This window comes from Mauremys mutica, chromosome 5, assembly GCF_020497125.1.
Source record: "Mauremys mutica isolate MM-2020 ecotype Southern chromosome 5, ASM2049712v1, whole genome shotgun sequence".
In the NCBI taxonomy this organism is placed as follows: domain Eukaryota; kingdom Metazoa; phylum Chordata; order Testudines; family Geoemydidae; genus Mauremys; species Mauremys mutica.
The window spans coordinates 70,657,916-70,679,656 of NC_059076.1; the positions used below are offsets into that span (position 1 = coordinate 70,657,916).

Here is a 21,741-nt window from a genome sequence, read left to right on the forward strand (position 1 = left end):
GGAGCCAGCCCCAACCCTGTGGGACAGGATCTGCCACTGCAGGGTGAGTGCAGTGTGGACCCACCCTGGCCCCTCTTCAGTGGTAATTTTTTTTGGAAGGGTGGGGGAGGCCTCAATTTCAGATTTTGCCCCGGGTCCCCATAAACCTCTGTGTGGCCCTGGTTCTGCATGCTGCCCTTCAAAATGTGCTCATATTCAAAGAAAACATTATAGAAAGAATCAAGCTTTCTAAAAGTTAAACTAACATGAAAGATTAAAAATGGAGCCTGAAGTGGGTGAAAAGGAAATGAACACTGCAAAAGAATGAAACGTGGCTGAACTGGAAATGTGAAGTGGTTCATATAATGTTTCAATTCCGTCTTGTTAATAAGGGGCAGAATCAGACTACTCTGCTACACTCTAACAAAGTGGCAAAGTAGAAAAGTTTTAGTGTGTACATTTAGGAGTTATGAAAGTGAGGGGGTCACCACTGTCTTAGAACAATGTAGAAGACAGCAGTTTAAGCTCCTACACATCATTCAATGATTAGGTAGCCTGATGAGGCCCCTTTAACTATGGATTGACTGGATGCAATTAGGTCATGTGACCCAGTGAGACTAAGAATGCTCTCCCTGGCAGAGTGAGTTCTATATCAGTTCGCTTCTGTATGTGGAAACCTGAAGGACTGATGTGACAGGGAATTGTACTAATCTAATATACTGAAGCAAGAGTGGCTTATGTAACAGATATATATATATATATATATATATATATATATATATATATATATATATATATATATGCTATACTGAACAAAATGGAAGGAACACTGTTAAATCTGCACTTCAGAAAGCATTATTGCTAGCGTTATTCCTAGTCCACTCGCTACAGATTGCCTAGCAAGCAGATTTTGCAACAGCTCTTTCAAAGCTGTAGCAAGCAGCCTGTCTTCTGCTAATATGCAAACATTTCTGGGTACCTCCTGAGCAGGGGTAGCTTCAAAACTGTGTGGTGTTCAAAATTTAGACAGTAAAAAAGGAGCTTGATTAGTACAAATGTTTCAATTTTTTTTTAAACTCCAATGGAAATTTGTTAATCCCTTTCCCTCAAATGTTCCATTGCACTGTTAGCAAATTAACTATCCCAGCATGGTAACAGAGTGGAAGCAAAAATTATTCCAGTGGCTTTCATTGTTGAAGTGGAGAGGAATTTTTAAGATTAACAAACATAGTCAAAAGTAAATTGTATTTTTAAATTGCTTTTAGTCTTAATAATCTCAGGTGTTATTAGAAACATAGGTAAAGATTGTTGTATCCCTTTATTTATTCTTCACTCAAGTGACATCTAACATTTTCTTCCTAGGATGTGTTCCTCTAACGCACCCATTCACTTTTTTTATGAAAAGATGTTTTAGAATTAGTAAATCTTGGTCATTTGGTGGGATAATGATTCATTTTGGATTAATTTTAAAGCAGATATTACTCTTTCACTCTAAAGGATTTTGTTTTTACAGACACACTTAAAACCTCTCAGGCTTCTTAAAACCTCCCTAATCTTGTCCATTCTGAGATGCAGCATTATTTCCATTACATTCTTTTCTCTGTGTGACCTAGAGGTAAATGACAGTGGTTTAAGCAGGGTAAAGTCTCCTGGAATCCTCCAGGTTGAAAGCAGCTATGCATAGTATCTTGGGTTTCTGACAGCTGTTTGAATTAAAAGTAACCTATGTATGATTTTTTAAAACAGATTTATGCCTTTTTTTGCTTCTTTATGATATATCACATCAAAAAATACTTTAAAAGAGCATTAAGGTTGCAAGTCAAGCATTCAAAAAATTAGGAAATGCTATCATTACGGGGAAAATAGTATGTGATTACATAATTAAACACTATCATACTGCATACACACAGGAAGGCCAAAGAAGATTGCCCAGGGAACCCTTAATTATGGCATTTCCTAACTTTTGAGTGCTTGATTTTTGCAACCATAACATTCTTTTAATGTAGTTTATTGATGTAACAGCAATATCAATAATTAATAAAAATAACCTTAATTGAAGGACAGGTGTGTTAAATATTTTTAAATGACCTCCTTTCTCCAAAATGTTAATTAGGCATTGAAATGAAATAAATGTTAACAAAAATAAGTTTTAAATAGACTGACTAAAAGTCCCTGACCCTTTCAAATGCTTGATTTACATTTTCAACTCTTGTAATGCGATCAGATCACTAGTTCTCCAGATTCCACAGAGACCTTTAGAATAGGCAAAACATGACTTTCTAAGCTAAAGAGGAAACTCCTTGTTGTTGAGAAAATCTTTTCAGACCTTCTTTATAATAAAAAAGCAAAAAAGGGGCATAAGTCCAGTATTTTCGCTTTTCAGTACACTTTTAAAACACAAAAAGCCTGATTTTCAGCAACACTAAGATTCTTTTACCCCACTCTGCCACATTGGTGTAAAGTGCCCTTAGTGTAATTGAGAATCAGGCTCTAACTCAATACTGAATTAACTGACTGTTGCCTGATTTTCCTTAGGAGCTGACCACTTACATCTCCCATTGATTTCCAACTCAAAGTGTGGATGATGCTCAGCACCTTTGGAAATCAAGCCTTATGGGGTGACATGTACAACTATCTATGGTATTTACATGATCCCCAATACTGTAGTATCTGAATGCCACCGGGTTTTTAATATATTTATCCTCATAACATCCCTAGGATGTAGGAAGGTGCGATTATCCCATTTTACAGATAGAGAATTGAGGCAGAGAAAGAGTAAGTCTTAAGGTCACACAGGATGTCTGTGGCAGAGCAGAAAAATGAACTGAGGTTTCCAGAGTCCCAGGCTAGTGCTTTCGCCATTTGATCTTCTTTAGTCTTGTTCTAGAATACACCAATTCCAGTGTAAATCCTGAGATTGATTCTTTGGAGAAAGGAGAAGAAGGTTTGTGTTTTTCTTTTGTTGTTCCAAACTTTTGAGAGGGATTTCTCCCCAAACATTGTCGTTCTTTCACTTACACAGCACCACTTAAGTACACGATGCTTTACAGGCAAGTGAAAGCAATACACATCTGACATAATCTAAATGCACATTAAAACAATACATAATACCAATGATTTGCTATTGGCTGTTTCTTATTGCATGATCTAATGGTATATGTGTGTAGCTCTGGTTTTATTTCTGGATCTACCACTGACTCATGTAAGTCAGTTTCAAAGGTGGCCATTTAGGCACACAGTAGGGAATTAGAGTGCTCTGTTTTGGATGCTGTTACAGCAAGAAAAGCTTTCAAAGTCGAGGGTGAGTGTTTGAGAAGTTCTGAAAATTCAGCTCTGGGCTCTCTGGCTGTCTGAATCTGCATGATCTGATGCTTGATGAGTACTCAGGTTCAGGGATTTTCAAAAGGCAGCTGTTTCACTAGGCTAGGATACTCAGCCTCTGGTGGACTAATCTGTTACCAAGTGTCAGAGTTCCTGAACTCCTCATGATCTCTAACACTCAGCAACAAGTCAAACAGGCTATTAGCCTTTTAAAGTTCTGTTTGAACACTTTTTAAGGATGTCATAATTCAAGAACCTCTTATCTAGTTCATTTCAAATGTAGAAAACTTCTCTCTTAACCCCAGATGTTATGCACCAGTTTTGAGACAGAGCTGACTTTGTGGGGACAGATCAAACACCAATAGTCTACTAAGAGCCGTTGTGCCATCCAGAGAGAGACCATGGCTGATGGTATCGCACCAGGTGTCATGTAATAAAGTTCTCAGATCCAGCTCACTCCTGCAAAGCCATGAATCTCTGGGACGGCCCTGAGTGTCACCAGGTAGGTTCAGGGAAGGCACCCCTTCACACGTTAATGGAGAGTTTGAGGGTACAGTGTGCTGTAGTGTTTTAGTCCATCCTTGTGACATGGATGAAGAACATGCAATGACACTTTTGCATATAGTGAGCAACTGAAGGAATGCCAGATCTTTGCAAGACTGACATTTCGCACAAAGTCAAACCATTTTATGCTGAGGATTTGGCACTGACAATGCATATGAAATGCCTCTAGCTGCTGTAAGTCTGCCTGAAGAGGGTTCACGTTTCTGACCCATATAGCAATTGTGACAGGGTCAGGCCAGATGGCTACAGGAGAGTGACAGAAGGCAGATATATTAGCCCCAGGTTAAGTAGGTCCTCTTTCCCTGGACAAGGTAACAGGGAAGGTTCCAGAACAATCAGGAACTTTCTGGAAACAATTAAGGCAGACAGGATTATTAGAACACCTGCAGCCAATCAAGAAGCTGCTAGAATCAATTAAGGCAGGCTCATCAGGGCACCTGGGTTTAAAAGGGAGCTCACTTCAGTTTGTGGTGTGTGTGTGTGAGGAGCTGGGAGCAAGAGGCACAAGGAGCTGAGAGTGAGCAGGTGTGCTGCTGGAAGACTGAGGAGTACAAGCATTATCAGACACCAGGAGTCCTGTGGTGAGGATAAAGAAGGTGTTTGGAGGAGGCCATGGGGAAGTAGCCAGGGAGTTGTAGCGGTCATGCAGCTGTTACAGGAGGCACTAGTCTATAGACAGCTGCAATCCACAGGGCCCTGGGCTGGAACCCAGAGGAGAGGGCGGGCCTGGGTTCCCCCCAAAATCTCCCAACTCCTGATCCAACACAGGAAGATCTCTGAGGCTAGCAAAATCTGCCAATAAGCGCAGGACCCACCAAGGCAGAGGAGGAAATTTGTCACACAACACAGGTAGTACACAGGATTGATAGATCCTGAACTTTATCTCAGTGCAAAGATATTTTTTGTGTTCATAAGTAAGATATGGACTTCATGCAGGAAGTGGTGAGACGTATTTGTCAAAGCCCATCTGTTTTGCTGTGACCATTTGAACTCTGCTTGCGGTCTAATTAGATAAACTCATCAACTTTCTCCACAGTATGCAACTCCACCTGCACTAGGATTCTGGTGACCCAGCTCCATAGTTCTGGACCTTGGTCTTCTGCCACGAGATGTTCAACGCCATAGTGCAGGCCGTGTCTTGAAAGCTTTGGAGGGTGGGGCTGAAATTTTCTGACTTCTGCATGAAAAAGGCACCGACCAAAACTTCGCTGATGATGCTAAACTCTTCTTGACCAAACCTGATTGTAATGTATGTAGCAGCAAGTATTACTATCCAGTTGATAGCTTGACAGAATAGTACTGGGACAAGAATGCATCCCTGCTGCACACCTGAGGTGGTGCAGAAACACAGTGAAGGCCAGGAACCAGTGCCTACTTTCCGATCAATACGGGTATGAAGATATCGCATCAGAGTTAGCAGAATATTTGGAACACGAACTCCTTTCAGTGCGAGCTAAAGAGCTGACATGTCAAGTGAATCAAAAAGCCACATGAAGCATACTGTTAAATTCTTGATGCAGCTCAGCCAGAAGCCAGAGGGTAAAACCAGCACTGTTGATTGCCCTGCAGTGAAATCTGACTGCTGTGGATGACAATGTCTGTTAAGGAACGACTGCATCCTACCAAGGAGAATGTGTGCAAATATCTTTCCAGGGACCAATAAAAATGACATTGGCCTGTAGCTGGCACAATCAGTGCAAGATTCCTTGCCCTTATATAGGGACACTATGATGCTGTCTTTCCAGTCTGTTGGTACTTTGCCTGATGTTCACACTTTTAAGAACAGTTGATGCAGGCTGGTGCTCACTGGTTCCAAGGCACCTTTGAGCAGCTGCAATGACATACCATCAGATCCAGCAGCATGTCCATTGTGTAACTGTTGGTTGGCCTTTCATACTTCCTTGAGTTACCAAAGATCAACGTTTGTTCCTGGATCTACAGCTGTGAGGTTTGCCAAGTCATGTAGCTCTAGACCGTCATCAGCAGGTCTGTGCTTCAGCATGCTTTAATGTGTTTTCCATCTGGGTGGGGTGGCTAACCTGTGACTCTGGAGCCACATGCGGCTCTTCAGAAGTTAATATGCATCTCCTTGTATAGGCACCGACTCCGGGGCTGGAGCTACAGGTGCCAACTTTCCAATGTTCCAGGGGTGCTCTCTGCTCAACCCCTGGCTCTGCCACAGGCCCTGTCCACACTCCACCCCTTCCCACCCCCTCCTCTGAGCCTGCCGTGCCCTCACTCCTCCCCCCACCAAGCCTCCTGCTGATCGGGAAACAGCTGATTGGGAGGTGCTGATTGGCGGGGCTGCTGGTGGGTGGGAGACGCTGGGAGCGGGTGGAGGAAGCTGTTGGAGGGCTGCTGACGTATTACTGTGGCTCTTTGGCAATGAACATGAGTAAATTCTGGCTCCTTCTGAAGCTCAGGTTGGCCACCCCTGGTTTAGCACCTCCTCAATGAGCAGGGAGAGCCATCTTGTTTCATAATAGAGATGTTAGAAGGCTGTTCTTGGCTGCCAGCCAGGTGGGCTATGGCTTGATATGCAGGATGCAGATTGTTCTTTAGGCTGTCCTCTGCTTCATCAGTGAGGAAATTGACATAGATCTTATGGTTACATTTAGCCAGGGGCCAGAAAATGCCTTTCAGCAGTTTACATTCTTGGACATCTGTCTGCTTATGTGCTTCTACCTTTTTTGATAATATAACAAAGACTTCTTCAGAAAGCCGAAGTGTCTTGGTTAACCATCGGACGCTGATTGTTCCAGCAGTGGAATATGATACAGTGTTACATATACTATTCTAGGTGCTCTCCACATTGTCCATACTGGTACTGAGGTTACATATGTGATCCATGCTGGCCTGAGTGTATTTCATGGCTTCAACAAGATCCTCAGAAAGATTCTGGACATTTTATTGGTAGCAAACATCTCGTTTGCAAGAAGTTGGAAGATGCAGTGAGAGCTGAGTGACAACCAGTCTGCGTTCTGAGTTTGCTGGTGCTTCTGAACCACCAAAGACCCACAGACAAGGTGGTATATGTGAAAAGCCAGGTAGTGTTGTCATTTGAGAACCCAAACCAAAGGGGCCTATTATGGGTTGCTGGATTTAATACTTAGCTCGGTTGCAGCATTGAAATCGCCAAGCACTAACAGTGTGTCATGTGGCAGTGTTACTGGAATGTTTCTACTAGGTGGTACTAGAATGGGTCCTTTTCCACAGCTGGCGCGTGAGACACAACAAGAGATGTGTCCACAATGATGTTGGAGTCAAGTATAGAGTAAGCCTAGAGAACAGAGGTTTCATGTGGCTAAAGTCAGTACTAGAGCTGTCTAATAACAAGTGTTTGGTGTGGATGGAAAGTTGCGCCTCCACAGTAATGGGTAGTAGTGACATAAGCTGCTGTTCTTCAGGATGTGGTCATCCATGCTCACACAAGCTTTGTGTCTGACTATACCTGATAAAGGCTCCTACTGAGTAATCAGCAAATGCCAACAACTGTCACTGTGGATGAGGACCAAGTTCCCCAATAGTGATGATGGTGGATGAGCCCCAAGAGTGGATGCATGGACCATATCAGATGAAAGAGCTAGCACTTCATAATGGTCATCCACACCCTCAGGAACCAAGAAGATCTGGTAGAGTTACTGAGAAGGGGGAATGGTATCCCTCAAAATAAAACCCTTCTATGTGTCCCCAGACTTAAGGGGGCAGAGTGAAATGGAGGGCAACCAGCCATGACCCACCACAACAACAGCATCAGGAGAGGTGTGCTCTGCATGTGAGGATGGATGTGACCCAAACCCCGTTTACAGAAAGTGCTGCCTTGATGACCCCAACTTCCTAGGAATCCAAACCAGACCTTTATGGAACGTTCTCATACTGAATGGCACTGGGTGCAAGAGAGCTCTTGTCAAAAACGTACCCGTTCTAAGATTATAATTGCCAGTATCACAGAGGCCCATTTGCCACAAAGCAATCAAGATTTTGGAATGGGGTGTGCAAAAATCAAGAGAATAATGTGAACTCAGCTGCAATCTTAACTAGGGGAGGCCTGTTTTTGACCAATAATACTCATAAGTTAGTCTTGTAGGTTTAAAATGTAGTTAATAATGAGTCTTGCTTATTTTAAAATTCTCTTCTGTGACATTTGTCTTCCTCAAAATCCTTAGTGGCCTTAATTGTTGCTGGTTAGGTTGTTAAGATTTTTATATGTAATAGTTGAGATAAATTAGTTGGGCTGTTCACTTATGTTCTCTTGGAACATGCTTATTTATTATACAACTTAAAAATCATGACTATTTTTAAATGGGGATAATACCCATCTTTTGTAGAGTGCTCTGAGCCCCTCAGAAGGACTCAGAGCTTCCAAGACCAGAAGGGACCATTGTCATAGGTGCTGACTCTTGGAGCACCCACGGAAAAAAATTAGCAGGTGCTTAGCACTCACTGGCAGTCAGCTTCCCCCTCCCTCCCAGAGCCTCCTGCCTGCCAGCAGCCCCCTCCAATCAGCACCTCCTGCTCTCTCCCAGTACCCCCTGCCTGCCGCAATTAGCTGTTTTGCAGCATGCAGGAGGCTCTGGGAGGGGGAGAGGGAGGAGCAGGGACAGGGCACGCTCAGGAGAGTGGGGGCAGAACTAGCGGTAAGAGGAGGGGAAGAGGCAGGGTGGGGGCGGGAAGAGGCAGTGATGGGGACCTGGGGTTAAGTACTCCCCTGGGCCCGGAGGTAGCCTTTGCCTATGACCATTGTAATCATCTAGTCTGACCTCCGGTATACACAGGCCAAAGAGCTTCCCTAAATAATTCCTAAAGTATATCTTTTAGAAAAGCATCCCATCTTCATTTAAAAATTGCCAGTGATGTCCACTATGTCCTTTGGTAAACTGTTCCAATGGTTAATTACTATTAAAAAATTACACCTTATTACAAATCTGAATCCCTGTAATTTCAACTTCAAGCTGTTGGCTTGTGTTACACTTTTCTCTGCTAGAGTGAAGAGTCCATTAGTTAATATTTGTTCCCCAGGTAGGTACTTATAGACTTTTTACTCTTCTTATTGCTAAGCTAAATAGACTGAGCTCCTCCAGTCTATCACCGTGAGGCATGTTTTCTAGCCCTTTCATTATTCTTGCGACTCCTTTCTGAACCCTTTCCAGTTTAGAAACATCCTTCTTGAATGGAGAGCTCTAGAACTGGACGCACTATTCCAGCAGTGGTGACACCAGAGGGAAGGACTCAGGGAAAGCGGAGACCTATTAGCACAGTTGCAGGGTCATTTTTCCTTCTTCCTTTGACTCCAGACCTGAGTCTCCCAGGGGGAAAGCAACAAACCCCAGGCTGAGCCCAGGCAGCGTTTGGTGGGGGTCACCCTGCAGCTCCACCTTCCCCTGCACAACTAGCCCATGCCCGCAAAGCCCTCCTGACTCACCACTGTGCCTGGCCCCGCAGAGCCCAGGCCCTCACATCCCAGCCTGCCTCATGCCCCATGCTCTAGCTGGGACATGGCACGGGAGGGCACGAGGTTTGTGGGCGTCCTGCTCACTTAACCATGTAAAAGAAGTAGTGAGAGATAAAAAGGCATCTTTTAAAAAGTGGAAGTCAAATCCTAGTGAGGTAAATAGAAAGGAGCATAAACACTACCAAAATAAGTGTAAAAATGTAATAAGAAATGCCAAAAAGGAGTTTGAAGAACAGCTAGCCAAAGTACATCAGAAGCAGGAAGCCTGCTAAACAACCAGTGGGGCCCCTGGACAACTGAGATACAAAAGGAGCACTTAAAGACGATAAAGTCATTGCGGAGAAACTAAACAAATTCTTTGCTGCAGTCTTCACGGCTGAGGATGTTAGGGAGATTCCCAAACCTGAGTCGTCCTTTGTAGGTGACAAATCTGAAGAATTGTCACAGATTGAAGTGTGACTAGAGGAAGTTTTGGAATTAATTGATAAACTTAATAATAACCAGTCACTGGGACCAGATGGCATTCTCCCAAGAGTTCTGAAAGAACTCAAATGTGAAATTGTGGAACTATTAACTAAGGTTTGTAACCTGTCCTTTAAATCAGCTTCTGTAGCCAGTGACTGGAAGATAGCTAATGTAATGCCAATATTTAAAAAAAGCTCTACAGGTGATCCTGGCAAAGTACCGGGCAAATTAGTTGAAACAATAGTGAAGAATAAAATTGTCAGACACATAGAAAAACATAACTTGTGGGGCAAAAGTCAGCATGGTTTCTGTAAAGGGAAATCATGTCTTACAAATCTATTACAGTTCTCTGAAGGGGCCAACAAACATGTGGACAAGGGGGATCCAGTGGACATAGTGTACTTAGATTTCCAGAAAGCCTTTGACAAGGTCCCTCACCAAAGGCTCTTATGTAAATTAAGTTGTCAGGGTGTTGGTGTCCCTAGGCCTAAGCGAACCAAAGTTGTGACTCTGGGCCTGAGTGAACCAAAGTTCTTCCATGCTGTGAACTTTAACCAGCCTAAGATGCTAATAAACAGCAAGCAAAATGTGTAACTGTCAGCTTTCTTAGCTTGCAGCTGTAGGACAGCTTAAAACAGCAAAAAGCGGCAGTAAGACGAGGGAGAAGGGGGAGGAAAGTCTGCATGCGTCTGTGCTGTGAAGGCCATAGATAAATATGTGAATGAGAACAGTTCTAACAAGCTACATTATAGTGTTAAGTGTAACTGTTGCAAGGGGGAGGGAGAAAGGGGGAAAAACAAGGGGGGTATAAATGCTGGGACCCCGCCTGCGTGCGGGTGTGCAGGATTTGAGATTGTAATTTCTCCCTTGCACCTTTTTTTTGAGCTCAAATAAATTTGGTTTGCTTCTCCACCCTGGTGTGTTAATTAGTGCGACGCACACCGGGAAACGAACCCCGCTGTTGCTCCTCCTCAGGCCCTTTGGGCCGGCAACAAGGGGATAAGAGGGAAGATCCTTTCATGGATGGAGAACTGGTTAAAAGACACGGTAGGAATAAATGGTAGATTTTCAGAATGGAGAGGGGTAACTAGTGGTGTTCCCCAGGGGGCAGTCCTAGGACCAATCCTATTCAGTTTATTCATAAATGATCTGGAGAAAGGGGTAAACAGTGAGGTGGCAAAGTTTGCAGACGATACAAAACTGCTCAAGATAGTTCAGACCAAAGCAGACTGACGAACTTCAAAAAGATCTCACAAAACTAAGTGAGTGGGCAACAAAATGACAAATGAAATGTAATGTGGATAAATTTAAAGTAATGCACAATGGAAAAAATAACCCCAACTATATATACAATATGATGGGGGCTAATTTAGCTACAACTGATCAGGAAAGAGACCTTGGAGTCATTGTAGATAGTTCTCTGAAGACGTCCACGCAGTGTGCAGCAGCGTTCAATAAAGCAAACATGATGTTAGGAATCATTAAAAAAGGGATAGAGAATAAGATGGAGAATATCTTATTGCCCTTATATAAATCGAGGGTACGCCCACATCTTGAATACCGTGTACAGATGTGGTCTTCTCATCTCAAAAAGGATATACTGGCACTAGAAAAGGTTCAGAGAAGGGCAACTAAAACAATTAGGGGTTTGGAACAGGTCCCATATGAGGAAAGATTAAAGAGACTTTTCAGCTTGGAAAAGAGGAGACTAAGGGGGGATATGATAGAGGTCTATAAAATCATGAGTGATGTGGAGAAAGTGGATAAGGAAAAGTTATTTACTTATTCCCATAATACAAGAACTAGGGGTCACCAAATGAAATTAATGGGCAGCAGGTTTAAAACAAATAAAAGGACGTTCTTCTTCACGCAGCCGAGCGGTGGCACTCCCCGCCTGAGGCGGCTGTGAAGGCCAGGCCTATAACGGGGTTTAAAAGGGAACCGGATACGTTCAGGGCGGTCGGGTCCATTAAGGGCTGTTAGCCGGGATGGGCAGGGAAGGGCGTCACAGGGTGGGGAGCCATGACTGAAGTGCTCACGTTCACTGCGAGGCTGCGTGCTGACGTTGCGCCATCGCCGCCCTTCTGGCTGGAACCCGGAAGTGGGCTGAGCTCGCGGCGCCCGGCAGGGGCAGCGTAGCCCGGCTCTGGCGGGCAGATGGACGGGAGCCCGTCTCCTCCCGGGCGGCGGTAGGGCCCGGCGCGGGGTGTCCGGGCGCGCGCGGCTGGCATGGTGCTGGCGGCCGCGTGCGGTGCCTGCGTTCTGAGGAGGCAGCCTGCGCGGAGCCGCGATGGAGATGCTGCTGCTGCCGCCGGTGTGAGTGCGGGCGGGCGAGGGGGGCCTCGGGGATGCCCTGGGCGCGCCCTGCTGATGACGTGGGGAATCCCCGGCGGTGTCTCCCCGTGGCCTCCGGGCTGGGGAGCGGCTCCTTCCCCCCCGTCCTGGTCTCCGGTAGCCTCTGCCTGGAGGGAGGCGGCAGCTGTGGCTCGGGGTCCCCCTCCTGGTGCCCAGGTACCGCGGTGCCTTGAGTGCCCATTGCTCAGGCTCGTCCCCCTTCTTCCTCCCGCTCCCTCGCTTGTGGCAGCGCGATCCTGGCAGGGGAGCCCCGGACCCGCTGCCAGGGACCCGGCAGAAAGCGCGTCTCCCACCTGCCGGCTGGCTCTGGGTCCCATCTGCCCTGGTGGCGTTAGCACACGGTAAAGCCTGGCACAGTTACAGCCCTGCTGGATCGTGTGAAGGCTGCTATCCCATTCCCCGCCTGGGTTAGCGGGATTGGTCTGAAAACAGGAGCACCCAACAGGTAAAACGTGGTAGTGGGCAAGGTGTCGGCAGGATTTTAATAATACTTCTTGTTTTGCACTAGTACTGTAAGATCTTCAGGGGGCAGACTGTCTCGTTGTACCTTGTACAGCGCCAAGCATGGCAGTGTTTTATAAATAACTCTTAAGGGCTGTCACAAGCAGAGGCAGGCGAATGAGGGAGATCCCAGAAAGTGAGCAAGATTAAAAATGGTCAGCAGAAAACATGATAAAATGCACTCCCATCCCATAAGACCAGTAGAGGAGATGCTAAGGAATGCCCTTAAAATCTCTTCCCAAGGAGGGGAATAGCACCCTCATTAAGGATGCCTTCAAGGGAAATATGTAACCACCCTGTTAGATTTCCCTCATCTTGACTGAGATTCTCTCATTTTTGCATTACCTATAGACATCTTTATAGCATCTGTTTTATGAAGAATGGTTTTACTTTAAATGTTTCATATTGTCTGCATCATCCACACTCATTTGCTGGCTTTGTGTATGCATACATATGCATGTACACCTGTTAGAGCATGCACTGAGATGTATTACTACATTAAGAGATGTGTAGAGTGTTCAAGGCATGTGGATGTAGTTGCTTTTTTTAAAAGCAGGGTTGCTAAGCAGTAAGCAGTTACATCAGTGGTTTATGTAGGTATGCATATTTTCTGCTTCTCAATATTTTACAACACATTACCAATTCCATAGTTCCAAACCTCCTCAGATTTGAAGCACAATGAGTGTTCCAGTGATTGAGCAATAGTATTATGTATAAGTGTGTAACTCCTTCCTTGCCCATGGTACTTGCAAACCCCTTTTCCTCCTTGGTACAGTAATTTTACTTTTGTAACTAACAACCATATTTTTTTTTGTATTAAGGTAAGCAACATATTATCTCCTTTGTACCCAGGATTTGGAGTGTATTACCTCACTTATTTTTCTCTCTAATACCCATGGTTTGGCGGTTACCTAGGCAGTTGACCAAAAAATTGCTACAGGCACCTTCTCCCCACATTGTTATGCATAAATGGAAAAATATACCACCCACTGTTCCTTTCTTTATCTCTTATGGTAAATTTGTGCTTTCCCAAGCTGTCTTCCAAAAAGAAGCCTGTCTGCAACAAATCTTGCAGCCGTTGCTGCTTGTAGGAGCCTGGATTTTGGAGGAGTTAGCAGAAGATTGAGGACAGAAGGAATTAACCGTGATGGGGTGGTGTGTATGGGATAGTGGAAGTGAATATGCTTATGAAAACTCTACTCAGTATACATGGCAACACTTTCTGCTCTTCCAAGATCTGGCAGGTGAAGACTTTGACATATGAAATTAGAAATGACAACTGGGTCCCATCTGTTGTTTTCTGGTATTCAATAAATGTGTTGCATGCCTATATACAAATCTAGACTCCCATTTTTTATACCAATCCAGGATTGAATGATGTGAGAGATCCTGCATTATATCTTTTCTCCCTACATCATCATGTGTGTTGTAATCTGACATGCAAGTGAGGTTATATATTACCCCTGAATGTTTAAACTTTACTTACTTCTCAGGAGCGCCAAAGTGTAGCTATTGTAGTCCTAGAATTTCAGGAGGAGCAAGGATCATCAAATGGGGAGGGCTGCATGAATAGGATAGGCAGAGAAAAGTTAGTATGAGTCTGACCATTCCTCTGATTCAGCCAACCACACTGTTTTCACCCTATTTGGTTAAGCATGATAATCAGGACAACTGGAAGATCTTTTATAGCATCAATGTATTGAAGATTCAAACCACGTGCCTCCACCATGCTTAGGTTAAGGTTCACCCCGGCTGTCTACACTGTGGTCTAATGTACATGCATCATACTCTCCTCATTACAGTATAGTCTCAGATGCCACTGATATGGGACCGTTAGAAACAACTAAAATAGAGTTGCTGTCACAAACAACTGTAGCTCAGCTGGAGATACCGCTAAACAAATCCAAAGTAATTTAAAGTATGTAAAGCAGCCCCCAAAATAGGATGCATATTAAGGAGGGTTTTTTAATTCATTGTGGTCTTTATAACATCATAGCCAACTTATGACAATGCTGTTTTGTAACCTAGAATCTGACAGTTTCATGACTTCCTTGCGAATCTATGGTTCATATGTAATCAACCCCTCCACCTTAGCCAGTGTGTCTGGAAACCCTCAAAGACAGTATTTGGCATAGTCTTAAAGTTTTTAGAGTGTGGTGTATTGCGTTGGAGTGTGAGAAGTTATGGTAGAAGAGGTATTGCTGACTTGGATGTGTATTGTAAGCAAGCAGAGATGTAAAAGGGTAAATGTTTACTTCACCGTTAATTATCTTATGGTGCAATATATATTGCCTAATACCTGTAGTTTCAGTATATCATTTTGATTGCTTGCTTTTATTTCTGAATGATGATCGCTATATGCAACATATAAATTGGAAAATTAAAGTTTACTCTAAAAGAAATGCACTACAGGTGCTGTATTTAGGTGTTTTGTAGTATAGTGGTAGATGTAAGGAAGAAATACTTCCTAATGTGTGTGTTTTTTTTAAACATTGATTCAAAATTTTTCTACTAAGTATCCCCTGAACCACTTTTTATTTAAATTGTATCTGTTCGTTTAGGACACTTCCCAAAAGTTAGCTGTAAAACAAACTTTTAAATTCTAGAATGTAGCAAGTGTTTAAGTTGCTAGGGGTTTGAAGTAGACAACCATATTTTTCTGCTGACCTCTCTCTATTGATGATTCTTTCTTCCTTTGTGGCAGGGTGGATTTGATTTAAATAAAGTCAGGAAGACTCGATTTAATCATGGTTTTCTACATAAAAGTGCACTCTTGTTGGTTATAACCTTAATACATACTAGTCACAACTCAGAGATAGATGTAGATTTCATTTTTAGAAGATACACATTATACATTTTTAAACAGTGACTTATTTTGAAAACTTTTCAGATTAGTTTTACAGCTATATAAAAAAATGAATGATTGATTGTTTGGTTATTTCATTTACCAAAGGCAATTGAAGCAGATATTTATGAAGTCATTGGGAGGTGAACTATCTCCAATTCAATGGGTTAATCATTAATTTTTGGAGGTTTTTCTTGCCATGTTGTATTAGGAGGAGAACATCACCAGACAGACATTTAAATTGTTTTATTTAACTAAAACAATAACGTTAAGTATTCTGGATTTTTTTTTCTTCAACAGTAAACATATAACATTTTAACAAAACAAGCATATGTCCCTCGCTTCTCACATTTATCTCCAGGCTTCTTCTCCTTGTTCAGATCTATTCCGCTCCTAATAATCTTCTTTTCATTGAACTTTTTGAAACTTTGCACTTTTAGAGAGAGGTAAGGGATTGACTCTGTGTACACAAATTTGCAGAGGGAAAATAGAGTTGAGGTCTGTTATTTCTCACCTTGCTGTTAATAAGCACGTTACTTCTGGAGACACAAATCCACAGTTTGAGAACCGCAAAACTAAGCATCTCTGATGGTACCTTCTGGAGTGAGCACCGAGTCCCATTGGGTAGATAGAAAGATTAATTTAAATAATCTATACAGAAGCCCTTGGAACCCCATAAGATTGGGTCCCTAATCCATGAACTATTGGAACTCATTTACAAAACTTTTCTTAAACGTTACATGAATATATTGTCTCATACTACAGAATTAGAATTTATAATTCCTATTCTGTGATGAGATATCTTTGAGCTATAATGTATCTTAATTAAAACTATCTTTAGGTAGGTTTTTTCCTCAACAAGCATTTTATCAAAAAAATCTGATTTAAATAAAAAAAATCTGATTTTTTCCCCCCCTTTTAAATCATTGATTTTTATCCACCCTGCTTTGTGGATCAGTGCTTTTTGTCTTTCTTGCAGTTTGGTCCAAAATGTTATGTTACTAGACCCAAAATCCTGAATGGTATAGTAAAGGTTGCTTTGCTTTTCTATTTGTGGGAATACAGCGCATCTAGAATTACAGGTTTAAATCTTTAATTCAAGTAGCCGTTAGCGCGACCACATAGATAGATAGGTATCTTCATGTATCAGCTGCTTCAGACATGCTCAGAAAAATACTCTAGCACAATGGTTCCCAAACTTTAACAACCTGTGAACCGTTTTCACTAAAATGGCAAGTCTCATGAACCCCCTCCTAAAAATGAATATTTCCAGGGATTTTCTCCTTTACCTGAGTATAAATTATAAAAGCAGTGATCTTGGAAATATAAAATTTGTTTTTATGACGTGCTTATTGCACACTATTATTAATTATTTATCATTATAGTATTTTTAGTACATTATGAAAATGGCAACACTCTTCCAAGATCTCACTCTTGTAGCTTGTATCACTTTGAATAAGCCTGTTATAAGACAAGGCTCCTATGTTTCAACAAGGAGTATCAAATGTGAAACAGCATGAAGGTATTTTAGAAGCCAACTCAAAGAGCATTTAAGTCTTGAGCAGTTCAGGCAAACAACGCACGTTACAACAAAGCTTAAACTTGTTCTTCATAATAATTTTAAAAAGAATACTAGCTGCCCATTTAATTTTAAAAACAGCAAAAAATATCCACCTCCCTTTCCATTTCTTATAGGGAGTCTTGAAGTTTAAATCTCCTCAGTGTGAGAGATATGCTTGCTTTGATCTGCATAGCTCTTGGAAGTGCAGGGGCTCCAGGCTGCTGGCCCCGTGCTGTCCAGGGTTCCTAGGGACAGCTCTGTCCACCATTAGGGAATTTTTTCCCAAGAACCCCCTGTAACATTTCACGAACCCCAGTTTGGGAACCACTGCTTTTGTAGATGCAGTGGAAAAAACAGATGAGAGTTCTAGGTCCCTAAATTTTATGTTGAATTTGACCCTCCTTATTTGGTTAAAAAAAAAAAGTAAACATGACAAACTATAAGCAGTGATTTAATCTTCACTATAAAATATTGTAAACTTTTAAAGTATTTGTGTCAGAGTGAATTGCCTCCGACAAGTGATTTGAATGCCAAATACTCATGCTTGATTGTTGGGAAATTTTAAGCTTAGGGAATAAAGTTGTGTAGTGCAGATGAACATATGAGAGCTAGTAAATATTGTATAACAGAGTGAAATGGTAATTTGTCTCCTTTGTGGGAATAGCAGCACAGCATTTAGGCATTATAGGCAATAGCATAGCTTGAAAATCTACTTGCCTACTCATTACTGGCTAGCTCAGCTGGGCAAAGGAGCTGGTATAAGTAATGTTTGTAGAATTTAAACATTCCTTTAAAAAGTTAAGTTTTTTTACCTTTATGGTTGTGAGATCACTTGCCAAATCTAAACAGAAGTGATGCTGTTCTTCAGACAGCTTTGTTGTCTCTGCTGCTACTCTGAGACTTTTCAAGCAGCAGTAACTCATTAAAAAAAGTCTGGTCAGTTTCACCTTGTCTTCAGAAGAGTCTTGTGGATAGTGGTGAAATTGCCCATAATCATGTCAGTTTCATGTTGCTGATGTGGAAAACTGAACAGGAGCAGATACTGGAATTTTCAAAGGGGGAGGATGACCTGGAAGCTGTGGGAGATACTGTGATGCAGCAGGTTAGGGCTGGGGGAGAGGGAATGAACTGATACCCTTATCTGTCTGTTGGAAAAGAATGGGAGATTGAAAATTTATCAATACTGGGATTACGTCTGAGATCTTTTCCACTCATCTTATCTGGAACACCTTGTCCAGTTCTGGGAGAATGCTTCATCTAATTCTCAGTTTGACTCCAGATTTTGTCACTCAGATTCTTTTTTTTTTTTTTTGTTTGTCACAAAGCAAAGCTACCCTGAGTTGATCGGGCCCAAGTGTAGGTGGGTATAGAAAATACCACACATCCAAAGTTACACAGAAAGCCTCTTCCTTTATATATATTTACATATTACATTGCATCAGATGTTTTTGGATTGGCTTGGTTACTTTGCAGGAACCAATCCCTGTGCAGCATGATCTGTCCATGCATTGCCTATGCTCAACCTCATCTCTTCATTTCTAACTTATTTTACCCATTGTTAGTAAATGGTGCTCTGGGTGTTCTTCCTCTTACCTTAGCTGGCTCAGACGTTTTGTTGGGCTTGGCTACACTGGAGAGTTGCAGCACTAGTGGTGGCTTTACAGCGCTGCAACTCACTCACCGTCCACACTTGCAAGTCGCATACAGTGATGTATCTCCCTGGCTACAGCGCTGGCTGTACTCCACCTCGACCTGGGGAATAACGACTATAGCGCTGCTGATGCAGCGCTGCTCCGCCAGTGTGGCCACCAAAAGCGCTGTTATTGGCCTCCAGAGGTATTCGGAGGTATCCCAGAATGGCTGTTCAGCCACTCTGCTCATCAGTTCGAACTCTACTGCCCTGTCCTCAGGTGACCAACCGTCAGACCCGCCCTTTAAATGCCCTGGGAATTTAAAAAATCCCCTTCCTGTTTGCTCAACCAGGTGTGGAGTGCAGTCAGTGAATCTTTCCAGGTGACTATGCCTTCACGCGGCAAACGAGCCCCAGCATGGAACAATGGTGAGTTGCTGGACCTCATCAGTGTTTGTGGGGAGGAAGCTGTGCAGTCCCAGCTGCGCTCCAGCTGTAGGAATTATGATACCTTTGGGCAGGTATCAAAGGCCATGCTGGAAAGGGGCCATGACCGGGACGCGCTCCAGTGCAGGGTTAAAGTGAAGGAGCTGCGGAGTGCTTACTGCAAAGCCCGCGAGGGAAACCGCCTCTCCGGCGCTACCCCAACGACCTGCCGTTTTTACAAAGAGCTGGACGCGATACTTGGGGGTGACCCCACCTCCACTCCGAGGACCACCATGGACACTTCAGAGCGGGGTGGGGGAGGAGGAGGAGGAAAGCGAGAGTGAGGGTACTGGGGTAGGGGGAGACACCCAGGAGACATGCAGCCAGGAGCTCTTCTCAAGCCAGGAGGAAGGTAGCCAGTCGCAACAGCCGGTACTTGGAGGACAAACAGAGGAGCGGGTTCCCGGTAAGTGGCTTTTATTTTCAGGATGGAAATTTTTCGGGAGAGGAGGGAGGGTTAGGGCTGCATGCATGCATGCCTAGATGCGGAACAGCGCATTGATGTGGTCTATCACGTCACGGTAATCGGCCTCGGTAATCTCTTCAGACGTTTCAGCCAGAGTGTGTGCAATGCGCTTGCGCAAGTTTATTGGAAGAGCCACTGTGGTCCTTGTCCCAGTCAGGCTAACACGGCCGTGCCATTGTGCCACGAGGGGCGGGGGGACCATTGCAAGACACAGGCAAGCTGCATAGGGGCCAGGGCGGAATCCGCATTGCAGTAGAAGACCCTCTCGTGCTTCCCAGGTGACCCGCAGCAGCGAGATATCTTGCAGGATAACCTTATGTGGAAAATGTTGGGATAGTGTTCAGTGTAGGTGCCCCCTGCAGCTGTTTGCTTTCCCCAACGCACAGAAACCCCAGTACAGCCCTGAACCAGTCCCCCTTACTCACCATTTCGAGGCTCAGTGAGTTATGTGCGCTCTCTTTGGTATGGGAAAGTTATGCTATTGTGAAGACTATTACAGTGGGGGAATAACTCTGTCTGGCATAAACAATGCTGCCTCTGTTAAGTGTTGCATTTTGGCTTTACAGATGCAACCTTGAGATCTCAGCTGTCCGCGTTATCACCGGCTGAGAGACTACAAAAGCTCCGGAAGAAGCCGCGAAAAAGCAAACAAGACATCCTGCATAACATAACTTTTTGCAGCATATCTCTCACAGAGAATCAAAAAGCGCAGGACTGGAGGGAAAGGGAAAGCAGAATCCACCAGAAAAACGCAGCGCAGAGGAAAAGAAGCATGAAGCAGCTGATAAGGATCCTGGAGCGCCAAGCGGACTCTATCCAGGCACTCGTAACCATGCAGGCGGAGCACTACCGTGCTCGCCCCCCCCTGCCGCTCTTGTCCCAAAGCTCTTTCCCTTGTCCCCTCATGTCAGCTCAAAACCCCCTTCCCCAGCATCCAGGTTCTTACCACCACCAGCTCCCTCCAACACCTGTACTTTCACCAACCAGCCCTGAGAACTACGACCCTTACCCTCTGCACTCAACCCCCCTCACCATGCAGTATAGCGATCCTGAAGTGCAGCAGTCGTTGCACAGCACTCCAGACAAGACATATTCAAACCTGTGACTGTACAGTTCCCCACCCAATCCCCCCTGCCCTTTTAGGTTCCCAAAAAGTTGTGTCTCTGTCAATAAAGTAATTTTCTTTTCAATAAATGAATTCTTGGCTTTGAAAAGAGTCTTTATTATTGCAGAAAGTCAAAGATACCTTAGCCCAGAAAAGAAACAGGCACTGCAAATCAGCTTAGGAAACGCAGATTCCTACTAACATTGTAGCCACTGCACTTCACTCCCGTGCAAGGCACCAAACATTACTGTTGGTTTTCAGCCTCAAATTTCTCCCTCAAGGCATCCCTAATCCTTGCACCCCTGTGCTGGGCCTCTCTAGTAGCCCTGCTCTCTGGCTGTGCACATTCAGCCTCCAGGCGTTGAACCTTGGAGATCCATGCCTGACTGAATCTTTCACCCTTCCCTTCACAAATATTATGGAGGGTACAGCACGCGGATATAACCGCGGGGATGCTGCTTTCCCCCAAGTCCAGCTTCCCATACAGAGATCGCCAGCGTCTCTTTAAACGGCCAAAAGCACACTCCACAGTCATTCGGCACCGGCTCAGCCTGTAGTTGAACCGTTCCTTGCTGCTGTCAAGGCTCCCTGTGTACGGTTTCATGAGCCATGGCATTAACGGGTAAGCAGGGTCTCCAAGGATCACAATGGGCATTTCGACATCCCCTACTGTGATCTGCCGGTCTGGGAAAAAAGTCCCGGCCTGAATCTTCCTGAACAGTCCAGTGTTCCGAAAGATGCGTGCATCATGCACCTTTCTGGGCCAGCCTGTGTTAATGTCAGTGAAATGCCCACGGTGATCCACAAGCGCCTGGAGAACCATAGAGAAATACCCCTTCCGATTAACGTACTCGGATGCTAAGTGGGGTGGTGCGAGAATAGGAATATGCGTCCCATCTATCGCCCCTCCACAGTTAGGGAAACCCATTTGTGCAAAGCCATCCACAATGTCCTGCACGTTCCCCAGAGTCACGGTTCTTCTTAGCAGGATGCGATTAATGTCCCTGCAAA

The 21,741-nt window shown here is 43.9% G+C and overlaps 1 protein-coding gene across 1 annotated transcript in view; it reads left to right on the top strand.

Annotated features, from left to right (window-relative positions):
• The first annotated feature begins 11,869 nt into the window (after positions 1–11,869).
• KLHL2 (kelch like family member 2) overlaps positions 11,870–21,741 on the top strand; it is a 104,542-nt gene continuing 94,670 nt past the window's right edge. The window contains exon 1 of the mRNA XM_045019779.1: positions 11,870–12,097. Coding sequence (XP_044875714.1) covers positions 12,072–12,097 — 26 coding nt within the window. The 5' untranslated portion in view covers positions 11,870–12,071. The remainder of the gene's footprint in view (positions 12,098–21,741) is intronic.